Here is a 25,401-nt window from a genome sequence, read left to right as displayed (position 1 = left end):
AGAGAGCTGTGGAACGTTCTGACCGGTGTCTCGGTTGTGGGCTTCAAGGAAGATAGTGTGAGAGTGGGGGCATCGATAATTATCGCCGAAAAGAGTTTGAATGCGAATTGGAAGCTTCGGTGGAAACACTTGCAGGAACGAGGCAGGTAGGAGCAATGAAGAAGGCGAAAATGTACTGCGGGGAATAGTAAATAACTGTGCTAAAGTAGGGTCCAATGGCGTAGCAGGCAAGGGCTGGGTTTTTAATTTTATTAGGGGTTTGGCTTTGATGTTAGACCTTTGGGAAAGTAAGACCTGGATGGAGAGGGTATTAGATTCTGTGTTGCGTTTATCTATCTTTTCTTTTTTTTTGCACAAAATTGAACACTTTTATGCAATTTCACGATTCCTCAAAGTAGCAGAAGTCAATTGGAGTGTCAGCCTCAAGGGTTTGAAGTTATAGGTCCACGAATTGGGATGGCTAATGATTCCTGCCCTAATATGAAGCAAATAAATACTCCGTATGTAACATGAAATACTAAATACATAAATACTAAATATGTAACACGAGTCTGCATTTATAGCACCATGGGGATTTTTAAAACAGCTGTTTGTCCACCTGCTTCCTTCTGCTTCATAACATATAACATTTCATAACAACTGCTTCAAAAACAAATGAAGTAACATACCATGTAAAGTATTGTCATCCCCATGCAATTCCATTCTGGTCTAATGCCTTATTGCTACAGAGATGAAAGCCCTGCAAAGAATACAGCTGTATATACGAAATGTTGTTGATAAATAGCCAAGGTACAGCTAAGGCATTGTCTTTCTTTGAAACTGAATTTCAGTGAAATGTCTTTAAGGATTAGTTCTCACGAGGAGATTCGGGGGGAGACTTTGTTGCCTGGCGACTAATCGCCTCTTCTTCTAGGCGACCGCACTGCTTCTGCGTGTCTTCCCATCCGCTATAATGAAAAGTCGCCTGCGCTAAATCACACGCGGCGCTGCCTTTTCCGAAATCGTCCGTTTCCTCGTGAGGCGACTTCAGAAAACGCAGCGCTGCATGTGCTGTGGCGTAGGTGACTTTTCATTATAGCGGATGGGAAGACACGCGGGGGCAAATTGTCGCCTAGAAGAAGAGTTCATTACTCGCCAGGCGACAAAATCTCCCCGAATCTCCTCGTGTGAACTAACCCTAATATAAATTTAAAAAAAAAAAAGGTAAATACATTTTGTAGTTTTGGGCTGTAGAGGTCTGTATCATGCTTGGGGACAACACCCTTAGACATTAATAGAAGCAATCTGTTCAGTTATTTGCAAAGGACTTTTTACTTTATGGGGTTGTTCATCTTTGAGAACTTTTAGTATGATGTAGAGAGTAATATTCTGAGACAATTTCCATCTGGTTTTCATTTTTTTATTTAAGGCTTTTGAGTTACTTAGCTTTTTATTCAGCAATCTGGTAGCTAGGATACAAATTACCCTAGCAACAATGCATTGATTGGTACAAGAGACTGGAATGTGAGTAGTAAAGGGCCTTTCTAGAAAGATAAAAATTAGCAATAACAATACATTTATAGCCTTACAGAGCATTTGCTTTTTAGAAGGGGTCAGCGACGCCCATTTGAAAGCTGCAAAGAGTCAGAAGAAAAAAGGCAAATAACCATAAAACTAAAAATAAATAAATAATGAAAATCAATTGAAAAGTTGCTTAGAACTGGGCATTCTATAGTGTACTAAAAGTTACTTTAAAGGTGAACCACCCTTTTAGGCCATATAAGACTTCTTTTTATACGCAGTGAAGTAGAATTCTCACAGTGTAATGTTTTTACTGCGATTGCATTTTGTTCATCCAGATGCTTATTTGACCTAATTTCTTATTTAAATATACTGACAGCCTGGAGCATTACTTGGGTTTCATAAACTAATACAGTCTATAAACATGTTTTGCCTTATAGGCGTCAATCATGCTGCTTATGGTCATAAGATAGTCATGCAGTTAAATGTGAATTTGATGTCGTTTAGTTAGATCTCTTTAAAAAAAAAAAAAAAATCTTACTATTTCTTAAAAACCAGGATAAAAAATTAATTTTGGGTAACATGTATACATTGATAGGGACCCGTCTGACTGCCCCTTTTGCAGGGCCTTGTGACTGCAACGCTAATTAAGGCAGTTGTTTTTAGAGCTTTGGTATTAAATCTTACTTTCTCTGTTTGACATTTGGGCCTCCCTTAGTTCATAAGAACACTTCATAGAAATTATATATATTTTTCACCAAAATCATACATGCACATATGAGGTGCACACATCTGTTACTCATGAATGTAATCCCCCATTTTGTAAGCTTTAACTTTGCTTTTTATAATTGGTTGCTGTGGTGTGTCCCAGCCCAGGCACCATTGTTGTAGCTGCCACTTTGAGGTGGAGGAAGCATAGGTAGTTTAGCCACTCAGAAATGTTACTTGACTTGCACATGCCGACTGCCACATACATACTTGCTGCCGTTTGTTTGACTGTAAAACTTACTGCAGGCAGAGGAAACTTTGATAGTTTAGACACTTTCAAAGCATTTATTTCATTGTGACCCATCTGTTGTTGAACACTTTTTGCCAACTGACAGTGAGAGTCAGATGAGAGCAAGTGAGCGGCAGCTGGTGGGTAGCAACTGATGTAATTCCTAAGAGGCTGAAATACCAATGCTTCTTCCAACTCATCTTTTACATCTATTTTATTTTCTCGGAGGGGTGGTGTGCTGTTACAGAGACACCTATGACTATGGTGGGCTTGGGACACACCTCTGCCACCAATTATAAAAAGCAAAGGTAAATTTTATAAAGCGGGCATAAAATTCCTAAACCATAGATCTGTGTAATTCATTGCATGAAATATTTGCAATTTATGCTTTTTGATTAAATAAAATGCTAGTTTTTTAAAATTAAAGTTGCTTTAAAAAAAAAATTCAGGTTGAGTAGCTATCTTGGCAGTTTTCTCACCCATGCTTTCTTTGCCCTCTGAACACGTGATTCAGCATTAAAGAATTGCAGCAATTGACGTCGGCTGAACCTGCTGACTTGTTTTAACTGTTGCACAGGAAAAAAGTAGTTGAAGCAAAGAAGAAACTGTAAAGAAACTAAATCATTGATTAAAAAAAAGAGGTCTTTGTTATATTGCTATTTTTTATAAACAATAAAAAAATAGGTTTTGGAAAATTACTTTGTTTGAAAAGATCTTCTGTATTTTTACGCAGATTTAAGATTTTCGGATGAAGGACCCCTTTAGATTTTGTGTCTTGTAGTGATAATGATAATAAAACACATAAACCTGTTGGCCTTCAAAGATTTTTAAATGTAGAAAAATGAGACATATTTATAAAAGTAAAAACTGTAAGGAAAGGGAAAAAGCCTGTATGCACACCAAGGGGGCTATTTATCATACTATGTTAGTGGGTAATGTTGCTCATAGCAACCAATAAAAACGTTGCTTTTGTTTTCCAACTGTTGAAATCTAATAGCTGATTGGTTGCTCTGGGTAACATCACAGGTTATGCTTCACACTACTTAAACAGCATGATAAATAGACCTCAAGTATAATGACTTAATTTCTAAACTGCCATAATTAGCTTCAGGCAGCTGGGGGTGGCAATATAGAGCTTTATAAGTTAGGCACTTATGGCAGCCATAGAATTGCTCAATATTTGTGCTGTTTAGCCATGAGTTAGCTTTGTCGGAAGGTCAGCTTCACTAATGTTTCCCGGGCTGGGGGCAGCTTTTGGCTGCAAATATTTGGCATGCAGCATCTCTTCATTGATAAGGACACGTTCCTATGATTTTTATAGAAATGTGTCAGTATTGCTTTAAGGATCATTGGACCAAACAAGAAAGAAATATCAAACACTTGAAACCCATCTCTATATGAAATAGCTTCATTTATTTAAAAGATGGAATTACAGCCCTCCAATGCAGTGTCTTGCCTGTAAAACTGTAGCACGGAGCAGTGCCTTTCTACTCTAGGAACAGACTAATTTGGCCGCCCCTAGGCCAGAGGATCCTCACCACCCCTCCCCCCGCATGCAAGCACACTCACTTGCGCAGATTCCCACTGGAGCACTGGCCATTAGGAGCACAGAAAATTTAAAGAGCTGCACTGGGTGGGATGCCGCCCCTAAAATATTGTTGCCTTTGTGGCCTTCCCACAAATCTGTGCGTGTCTAGGAACACATAATTATTATTTTCATACAATAACCAAGTAGTCAGCTTTAAAACTGTGGAAGCAAAATAATTATATATAAGAGTTCATTTATATATGCAAGATGTACAGCATTCACTGAATCATTCCTAACTACTAAGCAGAGTTCTTTTTTCATGATTTATACAGCACTTTGAAGTTGGGGAGCCATCTTAAAATTCAACGCTTGAATTGGATGTTTTTTTTTTTATTATTGGCAGTATTTGAGGATTATAAATTGAACTGAAATATTATATCCTGAAGGGAAACCATATTAACTTTCTTAGCTCTCAATTGTAACAATACATTATGTGTGAACTTTATTTGCTATATTGCTGTGATTATCTAAATAGGTATTCACTTTTCTCCTGCATTTTATAACTGATAGAGTAACAAGATGGGACACTATACTATTTTGCCTCTACCTGTACTTCGTACTTTATTCAACGAACACCCACATTTAAAGAGTACATAAAATGGGCATAAAATAAACAGGGAAAGATTAATGGAGAAAGAAGCACAGAAGGAAAATAAGGAAATGATGAAGAAAGCCATCAAAAACATATTTCAAAGTCCATGTGTTAATGTCACTTGCTTCTTGTCAAGGGACAGAGAAATTATGGATGTGAAAGATAATACTAGAGAACATTTTGAATAATATTTGATTCTTATTGAGTTCTGTTTTCACAATTCTTGATTTCTTTTCAGATGTTCAGATTATCACCGCTACTAAAATCACGTTTCCCTAGAGCAGAATTTAGCGCCGGCGGTGTGAATGAACCCACAGCTCTGCTCCCAGAAGCTTCTGTCAGTTGGAGGAAGACTCGATGCTTCTGCCCTGTCAGCTGCTGAGGTTAAATTTAGTGTGAATGATTCTCCTCACTGTGTAACGACAGAAAACCAATGCGTAGGTAAGAAAGCCAGGTAATGAGGGTATTGTGCCAACTAAACCCGAACAATTCACACAGTACTTTATTATGCATAAAACGTCATATCATATTAATGTTTATATATATATATATATATATATATATATATATATATATATATATATATATATATATATATATATATATATATATATATATATATATATATATATATTTTCCTGTAATATTTCCTGTATACAGAATCTCTTAACTGGAATAGTTTGGAGCTGAGAATTTCCAGATAATGGAATTTTTCATAATTTGGATCGCCATACCTTAAAGGACAACTAAGCTTAACCAAAGGAGAAGGGCAGAAATGTTGTACGTTATGTGTTGGGCTTCTATACCAGCCCAAGGTATCCACAGCCTTTTATTAGGGAAAATCTGTGAATTTAAACATACCCCAGTAGCTCCCCATCATCTTTCATGCTGATTCACTGCACATGCTCTTTGCTGCTGCCAGTTACCGAGCTGAGGGACCGATGCACAAGATACTCTGTATGTGTGCGTGTATATATATTTAAGTAAGAAAGAAAAACCGCACCAACAGGTCTTTATACAAAAATAGAAAAACTTATTACTCAACGTTTCGGCTCGACCGCTGGAGCCGTCTTTGTTCCTGAAGACGGCTCCAGCGGTCGAGCCGAAACGTTGAGTAATAAAAGTTTTTCTATTTTTGTATAAAGACCTGTTGGTGTGGTTTTTCTTTCTTACTTATTACTATTGACAAATGTAACCAGCACACAGGCATTGCTTTTTTGGTTGTCCGTGTGCACTGTGCTCAAATTTGATATATATATATATATATATATATATATATATATATATATATATATATATATATATATATATATATATATATATATATATATATATATATATATATATATATATATATATATATATATATATAATCACAATAAAAGGTTGATTAGTAAATAATTCAGATTATTGGCACATGACAGCTCAGAAACCTGCATCATTATCTGACCGACAGACCTCTTTTTTTTTTTTTTTTTTTTTTGTTTTGTTGGCTTTATGATTTGTCACAACCCCTAAGCTTAGCTTCTCAACAGCTGCTCAAAGACACTGAGCATCTGTGTGTCACAGATGGGGTTGCCACCTTTTCTGGAAAAAAAATACCGGCCTTCCTATATTCTTACCGTTTTTTCTTAATAATAACATTGGCATCAAGCATCTTTTTTTACCGGCCGGTAAAATACCACCAGGTGGCAACCCTAGTCATCGTCTAAGATGGGAAACTTTGTGACAACTTTGAAGGCCTACTATAGAGATTCTTAACCTTTAGGCTGGATCATTAATCTCAGTACATAAAATATGGCATTTCCAGCCATATTAATTCTTATGGATTAGTTCTCCTTGAAGTCTGCTAAAGAAACATTTAAACATTAATTAAACCCAACAGGGTTTTTTTTGCCACCAATTTGCAGCGTTGTAACCATCAAGTACAATTTACTGTTGTATTGTTACAGAGAAAAATCTGATTTTTTTGCTTAAAATGGTGTCTAATGGAGATGGCTGGCCTGTAATTGAGAGCATTATGAATAATGGGTTTATGGATAAGGCAAAGCTGTACCAACATTAATTGCTGCAAAGTTATTCAGTCAATTAACAAACTTTATTAGAAAAATAACAAGAAAGCACCAGCATATTTCACAATACTGTACAATAGAAGTACGGTAATGATTCTTGTTCTCCCTTTTACTACCATAGCACATCTCTATCTTGTTTGGGCAGAGAGTTCTGAGGAATAACATTTTGCAGGCTGAGTGGTTCAATATTGATATCGGTTCCTGATAATAGAACCAGCAGTGCTCAGTGTGACATGTAAATAATTGAATATTGTTTTACCCACTTCCTAATGCATTTGTATTTTTCTTTGAAATGCTGTAAGGCTAGGGCCAGATGGGGCCAAAATATGCCGTCTGATTTCAGTGGATTCTGCTAGCGGTCAGGGGATAATATCAGCCTGCAAATTTGAGCAGACTGCTGCCCCGCATGTAGCAGTTTCCCCTGACAGCTTGCTTTTTTTTTTTTTCTTCATGTTTTTCCAGTGATAGGGGTATAAGGCACAAGGGAGCAGATAGTGATTTTTTTTTTTTTCTCAGCTACTGCATGACGAAACTTGCTATGGTGCACTAGCTGCAATGAATTTCATTCACTTAATGGGATCTTGGTATCAAGGTTGATAACAGATCAATAATAGCATGAGTGCAAACATTATGATTGGCATACAGTGTATATGTGTGTATATGGCATACAGTGTAGATGTCTATCTATCTCCAGCCGCAATGCAACCCTCCCCCTGCAAACACACAACAATATCCTAAAACATGTGAAATCATTTCTTTAGAGGTGGAGATTACAGGAAATTGCTAAATCTCTCTGCTGCTAGCTTCAGATCCCATTTCAGTTTGCAGCTGTTCGATTATTGAAATGAGAGCCACTGTAGGCAAGTGCTTGCACAGTATTCCTCTCACCCCCTGCACATTACAGCAGCAGCAGTCATACTAAGAAGACATTGTGAAATAAAGAGCGATGCCGGACCTTCTAGCCTGGTAAAGGGTATTCTTCCTTGTGAAATACTGAACATATGAATATTTTGGCAAACAAGTGCCAAAGGGCAACTTTATCTCTTGAAAATCTAGAAAATATCATTACTTGATTTAGAACAAGCATGTGTATCTTTAAGCATTGTAAGATTTATACTCTTAACCCAGTGCAGGGTTACATTGTAAAATATAAATATAGCTTCTCCATTTGTCAGTTTTGTAAGTAAACATAAAGCTTCATTATATATTACAATTATTATATATTATTCTTGTCTGATACATGCACAGTGGCTTGCAAACGTTTTCGAACTCTTGAGCGAGTTTCTCATTTTCCTGATTAATACAATGCTGAAATTTTCTGAGGAAGTGGCGAGATGCCACGAAATGCGTAAGCGTAGATCCCCTGACTGTATTAATAATGCTGGAACGTTTTTAAAATGGATTATTAAAAGTGATATTTACTCGCCAGTTCTTGATGCTCTGTGTGTTACAAATTTTCACAAAAATGCTGAAATTTTGTTCTATTTTTCTTTATCACTGCGATGTAACATTTTTTTTTCTAAATCTGACCTTTCATGTTAGAAAATCAGTCTTAATATAACGGAAAACTTTTGCATAAGTATTAAATACCCACACTCATATTGTGTTGAGCCACCTATTGCAGCACATTTTAAGATTCATTGCTTTGAATTATAGCATAAAAGAGAGCAGAATTTGAGTGTAGGATTTGTTATTGAGTAAAATGAGTTTTCATTTAGGATCAATACTTTTGCATGGCACTGTATATGACTATAATAGTGAACATTGCACAAGCATTTGCAAAAACTGCCCAAAACAGTTTTATTTTGTACATACTAGGAGGCCTTGAGAATATGCTGGTTACTAGACTTAATTGCCGGTCTGTTTGACCATTGCTACCAGCTCCGGGAAGAAATGTTTGATAACTAGTCAGTAGCAAAGATACAGTGATATACACAAACTATTAGGGCGATCAACCCATTCAGAAATGTTGATCATTAATTGATGAAGGAGAGCAAAATATGTTATTTCCCACCTGGTATTTGACTTAATTACCGGCACGTAATAGTATTAGCTTTTCGTTTAAAGCTAAGCAAAAGAAAACAAGTCTGTATTTGATTGTCATGTTTAATACTGTGTGACTGAATATAATAAGAAACCAGGTTTTTCGTTACACATTGTAATTGGCATTTTTGATTTTGTTCTTCAATTCACAGGTGTCTTAATACTCGCCCTGGGGAGACTGGAATGGATGTCACGAGTCGCTGCACCCTGGGAGACCCCAATAAATTACCAGAGGGGGTTCCTCAGCCAGCCCGCATGCCTTATGTCTCGGACAAGCACCCAAGACAGACCCTGGAGGTCATCAATCTCTTGCGCAAGCATAGAGAGCTTTGTGATGTAGTCCTTGTGGTAGGTGCCAAGAAAATCTATGCCCACCGTGTCATCCTTTCAGCTTGTAGCCCGTACTTTCGGGCAATGTTCACAGGCGAGTTGGCCGAGAGCCGCCAGACCGAAGTAGTTATTCGGGACATTGATGAACGAGCCATGGAACTGCTGATTGACTTTTCGTACACCTCACAAATTACAGTGGAAGAGGGAAACGTACAGACCTTGTTACCGGCTGCTTGTCTGCTTCAGCTTGCAGAGATTCAAGAAGCCTGCTGTGAGTTTTTAAAGAGGCAGCTTGACCCATCTAATTGCTTGGGCATCCGAGCCTTCGCTGACACTCACTCGTGCCGAGAGCTGTTGAGGATTGCGGATAAGTTCACCCAGCATAACTTTCAGGAGGTACGTGACTATGTTTTGTTTAGGAAACTTAACTCGGCATGTGTTACTAACACTCAATATGGTGTGATGACAGTCTGCAACTCTGGCTTTACAGTAGATGATCAAATGCACAACCCCATAAGATTTATTATTCAGAGAGACTAAAGATTGTTTTTTTTCTTCATTTAACTTAAATTTTGTTCAAGTTATCTTTCATATAAGGTACTAAATAAGAGCAGAGACTCTGATGAGCGTATTTGGGAGGGTAGTTTAAGCAGCACAAAAAGTAAATTTCTTGCATGCTTCTCTATAACCTTTAAAGTACTTTCATCATCTGGAATACCAGGTGGATATTCAATCAGACCCTACGAGGGGCGCTTTGACAAGCTTGTCATATTCCACTGTATTCTGTTTCATAGGGAGCGCATTGGAGCCTCTCTAAATTTGCTGTTCTATTTAGAGCTCAAATCAAACTAGGATTCTGATAGGCACTTTCCAAATAAGATGCCATTTCAGGACTGCCTGCAGCCCAGGAAGGTGCGACCAGTTATGGGGACATTTTGGCTCCTGGTAATGATTTACTTTTGAAAGCAAAATCGACTTTTATCTTATTTCTCCCAAGCAGTATGGTGCAAGTGCTTTTTTTAAAAAATAATTATTGATTTATCGATTTTGCAATGTTTATTATTTGTGACCTATTGCATTTGTATTTAGCAACTGACAAAGTTCCCCCCCCCCCCTTTTTTAAACCTAATATGTATAGGAGCTTTCTCTCTGTTGTCCAGTGCATGCAGTGATCACCAGGGGCTGTACTGTGTTGTTCATCCTGACATATTGGGGGTTATTTATTAAAGTTCAAATGCCAAAAACCCAATTTTTTTTTTTCATGATTTTTTGTGTTTTTTTTCCCCGCACAGGGAATTTTTGGGAAAAGTATTGATAAATGAGGGTAACAAACCTGTTTGGATTTTGTCTGAGTATTTTTCAGATAATAATGAGATAAATTCGGACTTTGATAAATGGGCCTCACTGTGTTGGTGTGTCAAGGTTTTTCTCAAACAGCCAAACAAGAAGACCCTAGTTTCAATATCATCTGTCAGTTATTTGTAACAGCAGCCTTCCCAATGGAATTTCAGATGTGTATGATGTTATGATAATTGCCAGTTAACATTTACATCCAGAAAACGAGGGGGGTCTGATTTATCAAGGATTGTTACTGCATGGTTAAGCCTTACATACATTTGAATTCAACAGATGTTAGCGCTCGGCACAACTAATGCCCTATGGAATTTGTACATGTTTGAAATCTCACAACAGTCCACACACTTGATGAACAGACATTTTTATTTGACTAAATCTATTTTTCATTCATGCAATTTGCATTGAGGATTAAAGGAGACCTTAACCCCCAATAAAAAAAAGCCCCATCTACTACTTTATATAGTCCCCTTTGCCTGCTTCCTACCCTCATAGTGCAATATTCCAGAAAGTGCCCCATGGCAGCATGTTCACTTATTTATGAAGAGTAGCGCAGCAGAGCTCATGGGCGCCATCTTCCAAATTTTCGAAACTTTTCTTTTTTTGATGCCTTCCCGAGATCCGACCCCGTTTCCCATGCGTTCGGATCCGATCGTTGGGCCCCAGGCCCCACGATCGGATCAGCCCGATATTGCTTCATCAGGCCACATATCGGAGAGAGATCCGCTCGTTTGGTGACATCGCCAAACAAGCAGATCTCTCCGTGTATGGCCACCTTTAGACTGTAACATCTATGCAGCAGGTCACGGTGGGGAGTTGTCCATGGCAGCAAATTAGCTTCAGTCAACCTAATAATGCAGGATGAATAATGACAGAAAATCATTTATTGGTTGTTACGGGTTGCTGCACTGGAGCTAATTTTTGCCACAGTTTATATTATCGGAGGATAATTTAGAAGAAATTGTAGAGTGTTTTTCAGCATGCTGCAGGGAGTACTTCTTGTAACTGTAATTATTCATGAAGCAAAAGTGGAGTCGCAGAAAACCACATTATAATCAGGAAACATGAATATGTTTTGGGTTAATAATACCAGTTACCAATGCATAACGATATAATGCTGCATTTCCTATCAGGCATTTTAGGAATTAGATGACCTTTGCTAATTGGCAGGTGCTGTTGGAAGGGCAGTCGGCTGTTATAGATGTATTGTGTGAATAGTATCCAATCCATTCTGGAGGGATCCACAGCATATTGCAGGCCACTGCTTTTAGAGACATTCTCTTTTCTGTCAACAACCAGCTGTTAATAGTAATCCTATCCATTCATGACACAGCTCTTAAAGGGGTTGTTCACCTTCCAGCACTTTTTTTCAGTTCAGTGGTTTCATATAGTTCACCAAAAATAAAGACTTTTTACAATTACTTTCTTTTTTACTATGTGTTAACATTTTTTTCCTAAAGTTTAATTTTTCACCTTCTAAAGCATCTCTGGGAGGGGGGTCACCAACCCTGTAAACTGTTCTAAGATACATCTCTTATCTTTGTCCCTGCTGAGCAGAATCCCTGAGTTTCGTGAGGAAACTTCGGGCGATTTCGGAAAACGAAGCAATCCGAGTACCTTCCCGCCGGAGATTTACATTCTAGCCGATGGGAAGGCAGGAGAGATTAGTCGCCGGGTGACTAATCTCCCCGAATCTGACCGTGTGTCTCTGCCCTTAAAGGCAGCTGTTCGAATTGAACAATCTGAAAACAATTGAACTGAAAAAGTGTTTGGAAGATGAACAAAACCTTTAACTACCTGCCAGAGCAGCTTTATATATACACATTAATGCTATATATAATTTTACACTATATTGTTATTGTAATAAAGCTTGGTTTAAGGCTGTTTTGCAGTTTCCAGTAATCCAGTATGTGGTGCCAGGAAATGAAAATATAAAACTTGATAAATGCAGAGTAAGAACTGAGCTACTAGAAAGCGTGGGGATTTGCACACATGCAGGGAAGTTATGGGCAAACCTAGCTGGTGGGAAGGAGCTATAAATCTAATTTGAGACAGGGTATTGTATTGCAAACATATGGTGCATGGCCACATGCACAGATGTCATTCCACTGATCCTTATTTACATTTCTGTGAATACCTTGAACATGCGATGAAATGGCTTCACATATAGAAGAGAAATGGTTTGTGCTCTAGAGTATAAATATCCTGGTTACACACAAGACTTCCAACAACCAACATTTTTCCCCGTTTTTATTGTGAGCTCGATACTGAGATTTTCTGGTTGTTACTCTGTATGTTTGAATACATTATATTTTGGGTTTGAACCTATAGGCTTTGGCATCACTCCCAGGTATATTGTCTGCTGTTTTTCTTTAGTGTCCAGACGTCACAGTTTTGCACTTTGTATTTTTTAGATCATTTATAAATTTACCTTATTTAGTTTTCAGTCTAATGAGAAAAGCCAAGCCGCTGCCTTTACCTTTCTGAATGTGTGTGCGCGGACAGGCATGGAATCGTCTCGTCAGGGCGCACACAGAGGGGATTTCTGCACAAAATACTTATTTTATACATAAATACTTGTGAGCTTCTGCTTTGAAGTCCACTGTGTCCAATTAGCTTTACATGACATCATAAATACGGTTACACGTTTGTGTAAATCCGTGTCTTATCGTATCTCACACATCAATGTTATATGTGACTTCAAACTCTTTAAATTAGAGTCGTCACTTGCCAGTCTTGAGAAAAAGCCACATTTGTATGGAGTAAGTGACTTAACACAATCAATAATTAAACCATGCTCCTTTGTTTGTTTTCCCAGGTGATGGAAAGTGAGGAGTTTATGCTTCTCCCAGCAAATCAGTTGATAGATATAATCTCAAGTGATGAACTGAATGTTCGCAGCGAAGAGCAAGTGTTCAATGCAGTGATGGCCTGGGTGAAATACAGCATTCAAGAAAGGAGGCCACAGCTACCACAAGTAATTAGTTCCCTTTACTCTGTTTGTATTTTTCCAAAGGCAGCATTTAATTATAGCATAGGCTGTCTTAAGAGTCAACATAAAGCACCCTATAACAGAATTACTCCATTTGTAATAAATAGAAATCAAAAAACCTTTAAAGGAGAAGGAAAGCTACGGAGGCATTTTATTGCCAATAGATTAGCTGCAATAGTGCAAGCTAGAATGCTATATTTATTCTGTAGAATGTTTTACCATACCTGAGTAAAAAGCTCTAGAAACTCTGTTTGTTTAGGATAGGAGCTGCAGTATTAATGTGGCGTGACATCACTTCCTGCCTGAGCCTCTCCCTGCTCTGGGCTCAGATTACAGTAGAGAAGGGAGGGGGGGGGGAAGAGAAGCAAACTGAGCATGCTCTTGCCCAGGGCAATGAGGTTTAAGCTGAAGGCAGGAAGTCTGAAACAGAAGCCCACGTGTACACAATAGAAGGAAAGAAATGCAGTGTTTCTTTTGACAGGGGACTCAGAGCAGCACTACTTTGGGGGGGTTACTGGTATATTTAGATGGACCTTTCTGATAAGGCTTACTTAGTTTTAACCTTCTCCTTTAAAATCAAAACCCTGTCCTATCCTACCTTTTTCATAGTGGTTAATGTTTTATATGATGTACTTTGTAGAAAAGCACTTTGTAATGTATTGCTCTAACTGCCTTTGTGCACTCTTATTTGAGGGGTTGCATTAACTGCTACGTTTATTTTTCTAAAATTATAAATGCCCTGGGTCCTTATTGACATCACCTGGCAGGCATCATAAGTACATGTTAATCAAGTATGTTTCATTTAATTTTTTGTTCTTATTTACAATTAGGTTCTGCAACACGTTCGATTGCCGCTTCTAAGCCCAAAATTTTTGGTGGGGACTGTTGGATCTGATCCACTGATTAAAAGCGATGAGGAGTGCAGGTATTGGCATAGAACAATGAAAATTCTACTTACAGTGTGTTGTATACAGGTTGTAGATGTATTTTCTCCTGACACTGTGCTATTGTTTTATGTTGTTACTTAAAGGAGACATATTGTGCGGAAAACAAGAATGTGCCAGTGCACACGTTTCAGTATCTTGGGGCCGAATTATTGAAAACTTCTGGAAAAACTCTACTAGTCCCACCCATCTATTCCACTTGCTGCTGCCTCCTTTCTCAGCCTGTGCAGGGGAGATGGGGCACTTGGTATAATGCAGTGTAGCATAGGAACCAATCAGAAGCTGGGCTGACCTGATAGGGAACTGAAGACCTCTGCAATAACGATCAATTTAACTACGCTTATTGTTCAGTAATTTAGGGGATCCACCTTTTTGAACTGAAATCTGTCTTTGCTTGTGTGACCCTTCCTACTGTGTTTCTGGCAGGGACCAGACAGCTTACGTAAAGGGGTGGTTCCCCTGTAAGTTAACTGTGAGAATGTTATAGAATGGCTAATTCTGAGCAACTTTTAAATTTTCAGTTGGCCTTTATATATGTTATATTATTTGCCTTTATTGTCTGACTCTTTCCAACTTTCATATGGAGGACCCCACCTAAAAAAACAAATACGCTATAAGGCTACAAATATTTCAGTAAGCCTACTGCATGTGATCATTTATGAAGCCCAAACTTTAGGTGTTTCTGAATTTTAAAGTCCTCTTTAAAAAGATGGGCACTTATTGGCTAATTATGCAAGCTGCTAGCTTTATAATTGAAGGCGTGGTTCACCTTTAAGTTAACTTTTAGTATGGTATATAGAATGGCCAATTCTAAGCAACTTTTCAAATGATCTTCATTATTAATAGGTTTGGAATTATTTGCCTTTTTGTTCTGACTCTTTCCAGCTTTGAAATGGGATTCACTGACCCCATCAAAAACGTAATCTTTTATTGAATTGCACTACGTTTCGGATCGAAGTGATCCTTCCTCAGGTGCTAGTGTTTACCTGAGGAAGGATCACTTCGATCCCAAACGTAGTGCAATTCAATAAAAGATTACGTGTTTGAGAAGTAAAGGTGTTAAGAGTGTTATATTGTGACTTATGAAGATAAGGAAGCTTGGCGACTCCCAACTCTGTCTGATGAACCAAATACACTGAGAACAAAAGGATAGCCTTTACCAATATTTGGATGTTATACCCCATCAAAAACAAATGCCCTGTAAGGCTACAAATGTATTGTTATTGCTGCTTTTTATTTCTCATCTTTCTATTCAGACTCTTTCCTATTCATATTCCAGACTCACTGAAACTGTAATCTGGAGAGCTGCTGAATAAAAGCTAAATAACTCAAAAACCACAAATAAAAATAAAACCAATTGTAAATTGTCTCGGAATATCACTCTCTTCATCATACTAAAACTTCATTTAAAGGTGAACAACCCCTTTCATCCTCCAAAAGAGATTCAGCTGAATGTCCTACTCAACACAAACTCAAATTTTTATATTCACATCATCTGGGGACAAACCATTGTCTTGATGAGTTGTCCAGCTACTCACAGCTGCTTGGACTGGACACCGGGAAAAAACCCGGTGGGCCCAGGCTCTTGGGCCCCGCCAGCCCAAACCCACTCCTGCACTCTCTCTTCTTTCCGGTCGTGCTGCAGCGCCAGAAAAACATACTAGCTTGTGCGCAGGGGTGAGGGTGGGGCGGGAGATATCTGCGGCACTGAGGAGTTTGCAGCTGGGGGGCTCGGGGGATGGTGTGGGGGCCTCTGAGGCTGCAGGCCCCCCAGTCTGACACTTAGGGGCTCAAAATTAGTTTAGCTGAATCCTGCAGAAAAATCATGGTTTTGGTTTATTGATTGGTATTTAACCAATAGATAGCTAGGAGCAGGACAGACCAGGGAATGCATGTTGTTAGTACAGTAACTGAATACAAGGTCCAACCACTTGGTACTTCACAACACATGCTATTAGCATAGTAACTTAATACATGGTGTAGTTCAACCTCTTGGTATTTATCAACACATGCTGTTAGTACAGTAACTTGATATATGGTGCAGTTCAATCTCACGGTACTTCAAAGGTTTTTTCCTCCTTGTTTGCATCCTGTTGTCTTTTGACAAAAGATAGGCAAACACAGTGGGTTTGCCTATTTACTTTGTTTTGAACATTCTAATGATTGCTTTGTGTGTGCTCTGTTGTTCCCTTTAAGGATAACTATCTAATGCTAATGCCCTGGTTATACTAGAGGTCCAGTTACATTCATCTGTGTGTATGTTTAGGGTCTTATGTAGACCTGGATACCGCTGTTCGAGCTGAGTAGGACTAATGTAAATATGGCAGTGATCGCTACTGTAATTTGTTGTAGGTCTTCATTTACAGGAGGACTTATTTTAATTGCATCTATCTATTTTATTTTTTTCTCGATAGGGACCTAGTAGATGAAGCCAAGAACTACCTTTTGCTGCCTCAAGAGAGACCTCTAATGCAAGGCCCTCGGACTCGACCTCGCAAACCTATCCGGTGTGGTGAAGTGCTGTTTGCAGGTAATTTTACAAAACCAAGATAATGTAGGAAAAAATCTCGAGCCTGACATGCATACACTTAAAGGAACTGCACTGTCGTCCTGCACTGGGAAAACTGCTGTGTTTGCATCAGAAACACTACTAATATATAAGCTGCTGAGTAGCAATGGGGGCAGCTATTCAAAGGAGAAAAGGCACAGTAAATAGCAGATAAGCTCTGTGAAACACAATGGTGTTATCTGTTACCCACTATTTAACCTGTTTCATATAGCCTTTTTTCAATTTCCACCATTGCTATTCAGCAGCTTGTTTATATGAACTACAGTATAGTAGTATTTCTGAAGCAAACACAGCAGTTTTAGGAGTGCAGGGCAACAGTACATATTTTCATTACTTTAAAACACTTTAATTGTTTTGGTGTTACTGCTCTTTCAGATACTTCAGAAGTATTTATTTTAAGAAACCTAATATCATATTTATTAACTGTACTAATGCAACACTAGATTTGCAGTCATCTGATTGTGTTGACTGTTACTGTTGAATCACCTAGTTCCCTTAGTTCTCTGTGGAACACTGCCAAAACCCGTAACTCATTTATTGCCTGTTTCATTGATCCTTCACATTTTAAGATCACACAAGCGTGTCTATTGTCTTGGTCAGTTTCTATTGTTGGAGCCATAATAATATAAATAAATATGAATTTATAATATGTATGATATTTTTTGAATAATGTGCTAAACTTCTGTTCCATGATTTTCATAACATTTACATTTCAGTGTAGTTATATCATATATTACAACAGTATTTTTCTGTTTTATAGTGGGAGGCTGGTGCAGCGGAGATGCCATTTCCAGTGTTGAACGCTATGACCCACAAACTAATGAGTGGAGGATGGTGGCTTCAATGAGCAAACGGCGATGTGGTGTGGGGGTCAGTGTTTTAGATGATCTACTTTATGCTGTGGGTGGCCATGATGGATCTTCGTACCTTAACAGTGTAGAAAGGTATGCTTTTGGGTTTTTTTTTTCATCATTAATTTTCCTGTGCTAGCCTACTGAGAACTACACTGCAACACAAGATAATCTCCTTGCTTGTCTTTTGCAACCTTGTCTGATATCCTTAATCTAATAACCTTTGTAATTCTCCTGTATGGTGTTCATTTTTCAGTGTATTGACTATTTCTGGAATAAGCAGAGTTCGGTGTAAATGTATGGATTAATGTTTCATAGGTATGATCCAAAGACCAATCAGTGGAGCAGTGATGTTGCTCCCACCAGTACCTGCCGAACCAGCGTTGGTGTAGCAGTCCTTGGGGGATACCTATATGCAGTAGGGGGCCAGGATGGGGTGTCCTGCCTCAACATTGTAGAAAGGTTAGTATTCCTGGACCTCGAGAACTCAAATTTTATTTTTCACTTTTAATTTGATGCTTACTTGTTATTGCTAATCCAACTCTGCTGTCTTTAATCAGAAACTTAAAGACAGACGTATACAGATACAAACAGTTACGTAAAGGGGATCTATCGTGAAAATGTAATATTCGCTTCAGCATACTGAAATAAGAAACTTTCTAAATACATCTGCTAGGAAAGGTAGCCCCCCTTAAAAGATATATTGGATCATTCATCTGACACCCAACTGCTGCATAAAGAGGAATAGTGAAGATAAACTTAATTATTTCAGAAGCAATGCAGCCTTTTTAATTGATGTGAGTGTGCAGTCCACTTTTAGCAGCCAATTGTTTGTAAAACTACTTTTTACTTAAAGGCTCTTGTGTTCGCACTTTCATATAGTTGTGCTTGGCACCACTCAGTCCTTCCTGACTCTCATTTCGAATTGTTTGCTGCTGCACCTATTGATGCAGAGCTACAACCTGATCAGGCTCTCTGCTTCAATCATTACAGAGCAGATGACTGCCCACAAAAATTGCACTTACTGCACATACAGACATAAATGGGCCCATATGCCTTATTTTAGAATGGAAACTTACGATAAACTTTTAAAAAAAAATTTGTTTATTGATACTTTTCAGCATTATAACTTTTTGATTAAAATCACATTGCATCATGTCAAAAAGTAGGACATTATCTGAGGATAAGGACTAGCAGCATTACTATACCTAATAGTTGAGACGCTGCTTGTTGTAAGGAAAAATATACTCCCTAAATAAATATATATAAAAAATGTGCAACTGTGTAACTGTAACCTTCTGTCTGGTAGGTACGACCCGAAGGAGAATAAGTGGACACGCGTTGCCTCTATGAGCACTCGGAGACTTGGTGTCGCTGTTGCAGTTTTAGGAGGATTCCTTTATGCTGTTGGTGGTTCTGATGGCACATCTCCTCTTAATACTGGTTAGATCATTTACATTCTTTGGATTTCATTTTGTTGAGTTTACCTTCAACCTTTTAACAGGTGTTCATTTTAAATTTTCTGGCACTGGAAAAGGAAGGTTACTAGATGTATGTACACAAGGGTAAGGCTGAGCTTAGAGGGGTGAGTTTGGTAAAAAAAAAAAAAAAAAAAATGCTGCATTTATTAAATGCCTTTACTCCAACTTTTTCTTTCTATGTAACCCAGATATTTTTTTTTAACACAGTGCTGTCCAACTATTTCCAAATGTAGTCCAAATGTTCAGGGATTGTATCTGTGAAGCCACTGGGAAGTGTGGAGGTCCTATATTCCACTGGAGAGTCACATCTAGCATTCTGCTCTCCATTTCTGCATTACTAATCATACTGACACAGCTTTTTCCTTTATTAGTTTATTATCTAATATACAGTCATGTGAATACGTACCTACACCCGCCGCCAATTATAGAATTTCTCAACATGGAATTGATTTGATCTTCACTTCAACAATATTGATGTACCTTTTCCATTTTTGCAGTCCATTGTGCAATTTAAATAAGCATAAATTCAAATTTTGCATGTACTATAAGTAAGTATACCGGCACCACTATCTAATAATTAGAATCCGCTGCACCAGAGCAGGTGCAAATTATTCGAACATCATTAGAAATAATCTAGGAGTAACCTTTCTTATTTAAACCAAACATTTAGTTTTGTTTGCTCTGTGTTAAAGTGTGTGTGATATCACCATGCCTAGATTGAAAGTGCTCTCTGAGGCCTTTAGAAAGGAGGTTATTAATGTCCATGATTTTGAGATTTAAAAAAGATTGCAAAACAATTGCAAATCAATCGCTGCACTGTTTAGAAGATTGACTACGGAAGACACAATTTTAAAGCAACTGCCAACTGCATCAAGCAAGTTCAGCCTGAGAACAGAGTGCAGCATGCTGAAAGAAGTTTCATAGCACTAGGGATTCACCGAATCCAGGATCCGGTTCGGGATTCGTCCAGGATTCGGCCGTTTTCAACAGGATTCGGCCGAATCCTTCTGTCCAGCCGAATCAGAATCCTAATTAGCATATGCAAATAATATCCAAAATAGTGGATTCGGTGCATCCCTACATAGAACACCAGAATTACACTGAAGGACTTACAATATCCATGATTCTCAGATTTAAAAAAGATTGTCTAAGATTGTCTAAAGAAGAGACAATTTCAAGCAACTGCCAACTGCATCAGGCAGTCCTAGCAAGTTCAGCCTCAAAACTGTGCAGCATGCTGAAAGTGAATTACGCTTAATGACTTAAAGGAAGCTTACGCTGCTATTGTCAAAACTGCATGAGTGTGCTATTTGAACAAGGCTCCGCAAATTAGATCTTTGTCGGAGGTGTGCCAAGGGGAACATTTGCTGTCCAGAATGGACATCATCGGCAAAATAAGTTAATACCAGATATTAGAGCAAAGGGTGTACTTCTTTTCCACATAAAATATTGTAGCTCTGTTCATTTTTCATACTAAATCATTGCAAAGTCATTTTTTTTATTTTTTTGGTCAAATACATCTTCATCTTTGTATATTGTTTGAATAAAGAGCAAATATTGATATCGCCACATATGTTAAAAATGTACACATCTATATAATGGCCTCTATTTACTTTTTTCACATGACTCTAAATGCTCAATAATAATAAAAATAAAGATATAGCCAGCAGAGAGCAGGTTGGTGAAAGGTACATTCATTAGATATATTTTGAATTAATTTTAATTTGAATAAGAACCTTTACAAGGGACTTCATTTTTCTGTTTTCCTCCAATAGTGGAACGGTACAATCCCCAGGAGAATCGCTGGCACACTATAGCACCCATGGGCACACGCCGCAAACACCTAGGATGTGCTGTTTATCAGGACATGATCTATGCAGTGGGTGGTCGGGATGACACTACGGAGCTCAGCAGTGCAGAACGGTACAATCCCAGAACAAACCAGTGGTCACCTGTTGTAGCCATGACCTCTCGTCGAAGTGGAGTAAGTTATTGGTGACCATCAGCAATTTAAGACTGGGCTGTCCAAAATTTCTTACACAGTGTAATAATAAGTATTCACAATACAGTTATGGGACCTGTTATCCAGAATGCTCTCGAGTCTCTGTGTAATTTGGATCTTCATACCTTAAGTCTACTAGAAAATCATGTAAACAATAGGCTGGTTTTGCTTCCAATAAGGGTTCATTGTATCTTAATTTGGATTATGTACAAGGCAATGTTGTATAACTGCAGAGAAAAAGGAAATCATTTTTAAAAATTTGGATTATGTGTATAAAATGTAGTGTATGGGAAACGGCCTTTCTGGATAGCGGGTTTCCAGATAACCGATCCCATACCTTTTAATATGAATGTGTACTTTTACCTAGGGCATTTTCTGTATTTTGACCTTTTACTTAACTAATCACATAATGGCTTTACACGTATAGGTTCCTCACATTTTGTGTCCTATGAGCAGTCATTGTGAAAGGGGTGGTTCACTTTTATTATATTATAGAATGGCCAATTCTAAGCAACTTTTCAATTGGTTTTTATTTTTTTTTTATATAGTTTTCTAGTTATTGTCCTTTTTCTTCTGACTCTTTGCAACTTTCAAATGGGTGTCACTGACTCCCTTCTTAAAAACAAATGCTCTGTAAGGCTACAAATGTATTGTTATTGTTACTTTTTATTACTGATCCTTCTATTCAGGCCCTCTCCTATTCATATTCCAGTCTCTTATTCAAATCAATGCATGGTTGCTAGGATAATTTGGACCCTGGTTACCAAATTGGTTAAGATGCAAATTGAAGAGCTGCTGAATAAAAGGCTAAATAACTCAAAAACCAATTGCAAATTATCTCAGAATATCACTCTCCACACCATACTAAAAGTTAATTTAAAGGTTAACTACCCCATTAAGAATAATTTTGATAGTTTGTCATTTCCTCTCCAGAGTACTGGATATACTTTTCCATGTCTTCTAGATTCCTAGAAGAGATTAAAATAGTCGAAAACATCATCCATTACATGCATAATATGTCTCTTTGATTTTTATATGCTTGTTTGAAGGACTGTCGATTGAGGACAGGCACTCACACAAACATTGCATTCCCGAAATCTAAGTAGTCATTGGGTTTTATTTAGGTTTTTTTTTCGGTTTCATTTTATTTTTTAACCAAATTTAAAAGAAATATCTTTAAATATAACTGTTTGCTTTAGGTTGGCCTTGCTGTGGTGAATGGACAGCTGATGGCAGTAGGAGGCTTTGATGGAACAACCTATTTAAAAACGATTGAAGTGTTTGATCCGGATGCTAACACTTGGAGGTAATGTATATGTGGTAACTGAATTCAGTGAATATTTTAGATTTGAGCTTCTTTTCACCTTATATAAACCCAGTAAACAAACTCCGTGCATTCAGTGAAGATCTGGACTTCTCTTGCACTTTTCATTATTTTGTATTCATCACATGCCCCAAAATTCCATTCACTGAGCAAACTGAATACATTGGGGTTATTTACCAAAGGTCGAGGTTTCTTTTTTTCCTCAAATGAACTTGAAACTCGAATGGTATCTTATTTTAAAAAAACTCGAATGTGAAAAACCTGATTCTGCCAGTTCGAGACCTGCAACCGAAAACTTGAATTGATTGAGTTTTCTGCGAAAAAAACTCTAATCACTCGAATCAGTTTGAGTTTTGGCCAAAACCCAGCGAAAAAAACTCGAACATCAAGCAGGCTAAACATCCGGTCCAGTTTCCCAGTCCCTGCTGCTGAAAAACATCCCACAGCTTGATGCTGCCACCACCATGTTTCACTGTGGCAATGTTGTTCTTGGGGTGATGGGATGTGTTGGGTTGGCTCCAGACATAGCATTTTCCTTGGTGGCCGAAAAGTTTAATTTTTAGTCTCATCTGACCAGAGCACCTTCCTCCATACATTTGGGGAGTCCCCACATGCCATTTGGCAAACTCAAAACGTGTCTTCTTATTTTTAACTTTAAGTAATGGCATTTTCTGGCCACTCTTCCATAAAGCCCAGCTCTATGGCGTGTACGGCTGATTGTGATCCTATGGACAGATACTCTAGTCTCTGCTGTGGAACTCTGCAACTTCTTCAGGGTTACCTTTGGTCTCTGTGCTGCCTTTCCGATTAATGCCCTCCTTGCCCGGTCTGTGAGTTTTGGTAGGCAGTCCTCTCTTGGCAGGTTTGTTGTGGTGCCATTGCTGTGGTACCATGTCAGAAAAGGTGTGTTTATACTGACAGATCATGTGACACTTAGATTGCACACAGATGGACCTCATTTCACTAATTATGTGACTTTTGAAGGCAATTGGTTGCACCAGGATTTTTTAGGGGCTTCATGGCAAAGGGGGTGAATACATATGCACATTCCAATTGTCAGTTTTTTTAATTCTTCTTTTTATATATATTTTTCTGATTTCACCAACTTCGACTATTTTGTGCAGATCCATCACATAAAATAAGATTAAGAAACATTTAAATTACAGGTTGGAATGTAACAAAATATGTAAAAAAGCCAAGGGGGTGAATATTTTTGCAAGGCAGTATATTTTGTTTTAAAACCATCATGCTTGCCTATAGCCACAAATCTATTGTTTGCTGTTATTATTCTGCCTGCAGAAGGCTAGTAAAACTATCCTCTTTTTGGTTGCTGTGATTACTGGACTAAGCTAAATCTTTCCTTGTTTTAGTTAATAACTCCTGTGTGCATTATTTCTTTTAACTTGTAAATTCTCAGATTCATTGTGCTAGAATGATTGTACATTGGATTGTTTTCCCTAATATAATATTTTTTTCCTTTTGGTTAGGTTGTATGGTGGCATGAACTACCGGCGTTTGGGTGGTGGTGTTGGAGTTATCAAAATGACACACTGTGAATCTCATATCTGGTAAACCATACAAAGTGCATTAGACCCCCCAAGCAAGCCTCGGATATGGACATCCAGCTCCACTGTAAGACATTTTAAAAGGAGCATCTTCAACAAGTCGCCAAGAAATGTTACACGTAGTATTTTTCCATTTTGTTTAAAACTAAGTTGAAAGCTAACTTTAAGAAGATATCCCCTATAAACAAGGTTGGTTTATAGGAAGAATGAAGTATGCATCCTTTTTATAAGGAGGAAAATTTGTGTCCGTCGGCCAGTTGCAGTCATTGTTGTTCTGTCAGTGGGATTGTGAGCCAGGACGATCATATGCATTGCACCTTAATGAAAGATGCCTTTCAAACCACCTCCATTTATTTTTAAAAACTTACTACAGGCATGGTTTTCTGTGACCCTCCGGACGTTATTGGATTTCATATATGGGCATTTGCCAATTGTCTTAGGGGCAACAGCTTGAAAGCTGCATATTTCCTGTCCCTGAATAGTACATATGAATTTGGTGGCAAATACCTGAAAATGAAATGCAATGAATAAACAGCAAGAGACGTCTTCATGGTTACAAGCACATGGTTACAAAGAAGAAACTTTAATATATACTGTAGAGGTTTGTAACATTACACGGTCCATAAATTGTCAAACCATACTTTAATGGCAAAAAAATGTCAGGTCCTGCATTTTCATTCTACATTGAGCAGTGTGATATTGGATAATTGTAAGTATATGTGTAGAAAAAACGAAAAATTTAAGTGTTTTAAAGTGATGAACATGTAATCTAATGTTGCGCTGCCTGTATGGTTAAATTAAAGGAACAGTAAAACCAAAAAAAATTGTGTTTTGAAGGAATGTCAATATAATGTACTGTTGCCCTTCGCTGGTAAAACTGGTGTGTTTGCTTCACAAACACCACTATAATGTATATAAACAAGCTGCTGTGTAGCCATGGGGGCAGCCATTCAAAGCTGAAAAGGGAGAAAAGGAACTGCATTCACAGGAGATAACAAAAAAGCTATGTTGTATACAATGGGATTGTTCTGCACGTATCTGTTATCTACTGTGTATCCTGTATTTGAATGACTACCCCCATTGCTACACAGCAGCTTGTTTATATAAACTATTTTGTTTTTTCTGAAGCAAACACACCGGTTTTACCAGTGCAGGGCAACAGTATTTTATATTGCCATTCCTTTTTTCATTTTTTGGT

At 38.0% G+C, this 25,401-nt stretch overlaps 1 protein-coding gene across 2 annotated transcripts; it reads left to right on the top strand.

Annotated features, from left to right (window-relative positions):
* The first annotated feature begins 6 nt into the window (after positions 1-6).
* On the top strand, positions 7-25,032 carry klhl20.L (kelch like family member 20 L homeolog). Of its 2 annotated transcripts, XM_018256774.2 has the most exons (12): positions 7-146; positions 4,916-5,118; positions 8,945-9,518; positions 13,294-13,452; positions 14,298-14,392; positions 16,826-16,941; positions 17,741-17,924; positions 18,150-18,293; positions 19,141-19,274; positions 21,088-21,296; positions 22,514-22,620; positions 24,126-25,032. In XM_018256774.2, the coding sequence occupies exons 2-12, from the start codon at positions 5,111-5,113 to the stop codon at positions 24,208-24,210; spliced, it is 1,815 nt and encodes a 604-aa protein (XP_018112263.1). In that variant the 5' UTR covers positions 7-146; positions 4,916-5,110; the 3' UTR covers positions 24,211-25,032.
* Positions 25,033-25,401: the final 369 nt, after the last annotated feature.

Source organism: Xenopus laevis, chromosome 4L, assembly GCF_017654675.1.
Source record: "Xenopus laevis strain J_2021 chromosome 4L, Xenopus_laevis_v10.1, whole genome shotgun sequence".
Lineage (NCBI taxonomy): Eukaryota > Metazoa > Chordata > Amphibia > Anura > Pipidae > Xenopus > Xenopus laevis.
The sequence above is the reverse complement of the archived record's forward strand: the minus strand, read 5'-3'. Positions and strand labels throughout refer to the sequence as shown.

Excerpts from the sequence above, each read along its gene's own strand:
- klhl20.L (XM_018256774.2), top strand. Across the intron at positions 16,942-17,740 it reads TGGTGAAGTGCTGTTTGCAG|TGGGAGGCTGGTGCAGCGGA; the intron begins GTAATTTTACAA and ends TCTGTTTTATAG. Across the intron at positions 22,621-24,125 it reads CCGGATGCTAACACTTGGAG|GTTGTATGGTGGCATGAACT; the intron begins GTAATGTATATG and ends CCTTTTGGTTAG.